The sequence below is a fragment of the Saccostrea cucullata genome, unplaced genomic scaffold, assembly GCF_032062105.1.
Source record: "Saccostrea cucullata isolate Sc308-1 unplaced genomic scaffold, CSIRO_AGI_Scuc_v1 ctg938, whole genome shotgun sequence".
In the NCBI taxonomy this organism is placed as follows: domain Eukaryota; kingdom Metazoa; phylum Mollusca; class Bivalvia; order Ostreida; family Ostreidae; genus Saccostrea; species Saccostrea cuccullata.
In genome coordinates this window covers 7679-11423 of record NW_026931372.1, presented here as the reverse complement: position 1 = coordinate 11423, position 3745 = coordinate 7679, and the positions used below count along the sequence as shown (strand labels likewise).

The window sequence follows — 3745 nt, the reverse complement described above, 5'->3', positions numbered from 1 at the left end:
TTATGTTTTGGTGGCCATTTCACTAAAATGTACACTATTGCTGTTACAGTAATAATCCGTATGTAAACTATAAACTAGCAGTGTTAAAGGCTATAGCCTGAAAGTAAAAAGCATACATCATGGGATATTTAATGTTAGGATATTTTTTAGTTTTATACCTACGTTGTACAAACTTGCAAAGAATACATGACGAAAAATTGATTGAGGACAGCTGTAAATCAGAAGTTGACTATTCAAATAATATTGAAAAACTTCGTATTCTTATTATGGAGCAAAGCAACAAACTTACTGGCTACGGACAGAAATTTGAGAATCTTGAATCGAATTGTGATAATTTAACAAAAGAGTTCTTATCCTTCCGCCAGCTGCAAACAAACATAACACGTGAACAGCATGATGAATTGGAAACTCTCAGAAAAGATAACCAGGAAATGAAGAATCGATTAATTCTGCTTGAGGAGGCATGGACGGCATGGAATGCAACTAAAGGTACATATGAAAGGGATAATACCAGTAATATATTTATTGCATGATATACAAGAATATCAGGAATGTCGTTTATTGTCATCATTTCGTAAGTTCTGTGGTCGATACAAAGACCTTGACAGCAAATACAATTTGTCATTGAGACAAATTGTTAATGACGTTTTTCATTCTAATTGCAAGTCCATTATTGTACACTGGATTGACGACGGATTTTTCTGTTTTATGCCGAACATGACAAGAAGAACACGATGGATGAGCCGGTTGGCAGGGGATACTCACTCCCCTATGACACTTGATCCAACCTCTGATGTGTTGGATTGGTACGAAGATCCTTATCTGTCGATCGAATTTCTACTTTGTCTGAATCTATTTTTCAAATGTCCCAAGAAATATCTTATTCATCCAAACAAATTTCTTATTCCTCGTGATGAATACCTTTTTTGTAAGAACAAATTTCTTTTTTGTCCCAGCAAATACGAGTACCTCATTCATATATCTGATACATCCAGACAAATATCTGAATATTTGTTCCGACAATTTGTTCATTCTCCTGAACATTTGTATTTTTGTTTTAAATTCGGTCCTCCAGCAACGCCGTATAATAGCACAAAAATGTGTTCAGATTATGAATTTGAGTATTAAAGATATTTTCTTTTTTTTTAAAAAAATGTTGCTTTTATAAGAAATCGATGCCGTAACCTAATAAATTCATAAATTTCTAGGTCAAGTTAAGCAAGCTTGAAACCAATTATTGGAAATTTAAGCTAATAAGATTTTTAAAAAAGTTCACAGGGAATATAAAGAAGTAATTTATCTATTTAAAAAATAATTTGAATCTCTGTGCTGTGTATGCTCTTAGAAAATTAAGTTTTTGTTGTGACATTAATACAGTATAAAAGGATTGTTTTACAACTTATGCATGTTAATTCTTTATTTTTTTTTCATTTAGAACAATAAATTTGGTAACTAGGAAAGTCAACGGATATCATTTTTATGATCACTGAAAAATATTGATTTTAGGTGAAAGCGAACACCATGATTTTGTTGGATTTACAGTGATGCTTGGGGCACAAATCCTTCCATATAAGGACAGTATTATCAAACCCTCAAGAATCGTTACACAATACCCAAATATCAATTTTTTCTCTAACAGTGGTGAATTTGTGTGTTTCAAAGACGGTATTTACGTATTTTTCCTTCATTTAGTTACTGAATCTCAGTCGAATGGTGCTTGGATCTACAAAAATTTACAACCGATGACATTAACTTGGCAGGACGGACCTGGAGTATCAACAGTGGTATCCGGAACTACATCTTTAACTGTTGAATTACGCGTTAGGGATAGGATAAGCATAAGGTCCTACAAAAACAACCTTTCTGTAAATGAAACATCAGTTTGGTCTGGCCATCTTATTTCTCAAAAATCAAATGAGTACATACATGTAGCAATGCAGTCCTTACTAAAACGTGGAAATTCAAAATTTCTTACTGGAACCCAAATGATTTCAGATATAGGAAATGCAAATTATTCATTGATGTCAGGGAATTTTTTTTGTACAAAAAGTGGAATGTACAAAATTGATATCAATGCTATTATATTCATTAATTCGACTAATGATGGAGTAAGAGTATATTTGAATGACATACGTGTTCCTAGTTTGCATGCGTGGCACTCTCAGAAGAATGCCTACAGTTCCAGTTCAACGGCTGAAATACTCAATCTCAATATCGGAGATAAAATAACACTAGATATCGCTCACGATGGAACCTTAAATAATTTTTCCAACTTTGCTGTCTATTTACTAAGACCTTTGTTCGATGTTGATATGGGCTTTTCCTGCAAATTGAAGTTGGCCTCGGAAACGTACGTAACCTGCACCAGTCCGACAACAACTCTTAACTCCTCAGGTTATTTTGCCTGCAAAGAAGAAGGGTATTATTACCTAAGTATCAATTTATTGACTTCTTCGTTGAGAAACGGCATTCAGTTTTACAAAAATGAAAAAGCAATGACATTTGTTTGGATTGAGACTAAATTGGGGACCTGGAGTTCAGCTTCAACCTCTCTAGTCCTTTACTTAAAAGTTGGAGATCTTGTTACGTTCAGGAAAATGCGCCTTGGCTCTATGAATATTGATCATGCATCTCGTATTGTAATTTATAAAGTTTTCCCATGATTATCAATTGTCACCACGCATGTGTTTCTTTTAATTTCCCGCTGTCCAAATCTTAAGCATGAATATGTCTAATTAATCACCAGCAAATAAAAAAAACACTACATTCTGATATGGGGGAAGGGGAATCGCACCGTAATGATTAACAGCAAGAATTAAATACAATTTTATGAAATCGAGTCTTCAATAGTTTATTTTCAAAACTTGCAGAATGATAAAATATCCTCATAGCCACAACCTTAATATTTGGATCATCCACATCTTCCAACTTTTTCCAACTTAGCATTTTTTAACATTTAGAAAATTAAATAAAACTTTGTAAAACTATTTGTTTATTTTAAGAAGTCACTGACAGTTTGTATAGAACTATTTATGCACATAATATTAAATTATACACGATCATGTTCCATTTTTTGTAGTATTCCCTGTTGATAGAATACTCCTTTCAACCTTCGAGGCTTTAAATAAGGGTGTATTTTTTCAAGCATGAAATTCATGACAATGTACATAACTATTGTATGATTATATGAAAGAATGGTATTTTTTGAATTTTACTCTTGTTGTATTCTCATTGTCTAGATTTGAATAAAGATGGAGAAAATTGGACTTTATAATCTGTATCAATATAATTTCATTTAAGTTTCTTTATGTGACCTGCAAACACAGTAACCTTCAAACACACCCTCACACTGGACTCACCCTCCCTCATTCAGACGATTATGTTACAATAACCCCGTTGCTGGGGTATAAACATATAATCAAACACATCATATTGATAATGCATTCACATCTTTAACCTTCCATGCTTCTTCATTTGAAAGTTTGTATCAAGAAAATACACAGAAAAATATTTTTCTGAGTTTTATATTTCTTTCCATGCAAGTTAATCTTTATAACAAGAACAGTTTTTTTTGTCAGAAATGGTGAAATCTCGACAACAGAATGGGAGGATAAGAATATCCTTTCCCAAAATGAGCATGGCGACCATCAGTCCCAATACATAAAAGTAAACGATATCTTAGGTATTTAATAATTAAATTATTGTTAAGATATTCAACTATTTTTCAAAGTGTTAATTGAAAGTT

General features: G+C 32.6%; 1 protein-coding gene across 1 annotated transcript; it reads left to right on the top strand.

Moving 5' to 3' along the window:
* On the top strand, positions 1–3371 carry LOC134232362 (uncharacterized). Its single transcript, XM_062714304.1, has 2 exons — positions 1–489; positions 1507–3371. Exons 1-2 carry the CDS (start codon positions 120–122, stop codon positions 2661–2663), a joined length of 1527 nt encoding a protein of 508 aa, XP_062570288.1. The 5' UTR covers positions 1–119; the 3' UTR covers positions 2664–3371.
* The last annotated feature ends 374 nt before the right edge of the window (positions 3372–3745 follow it).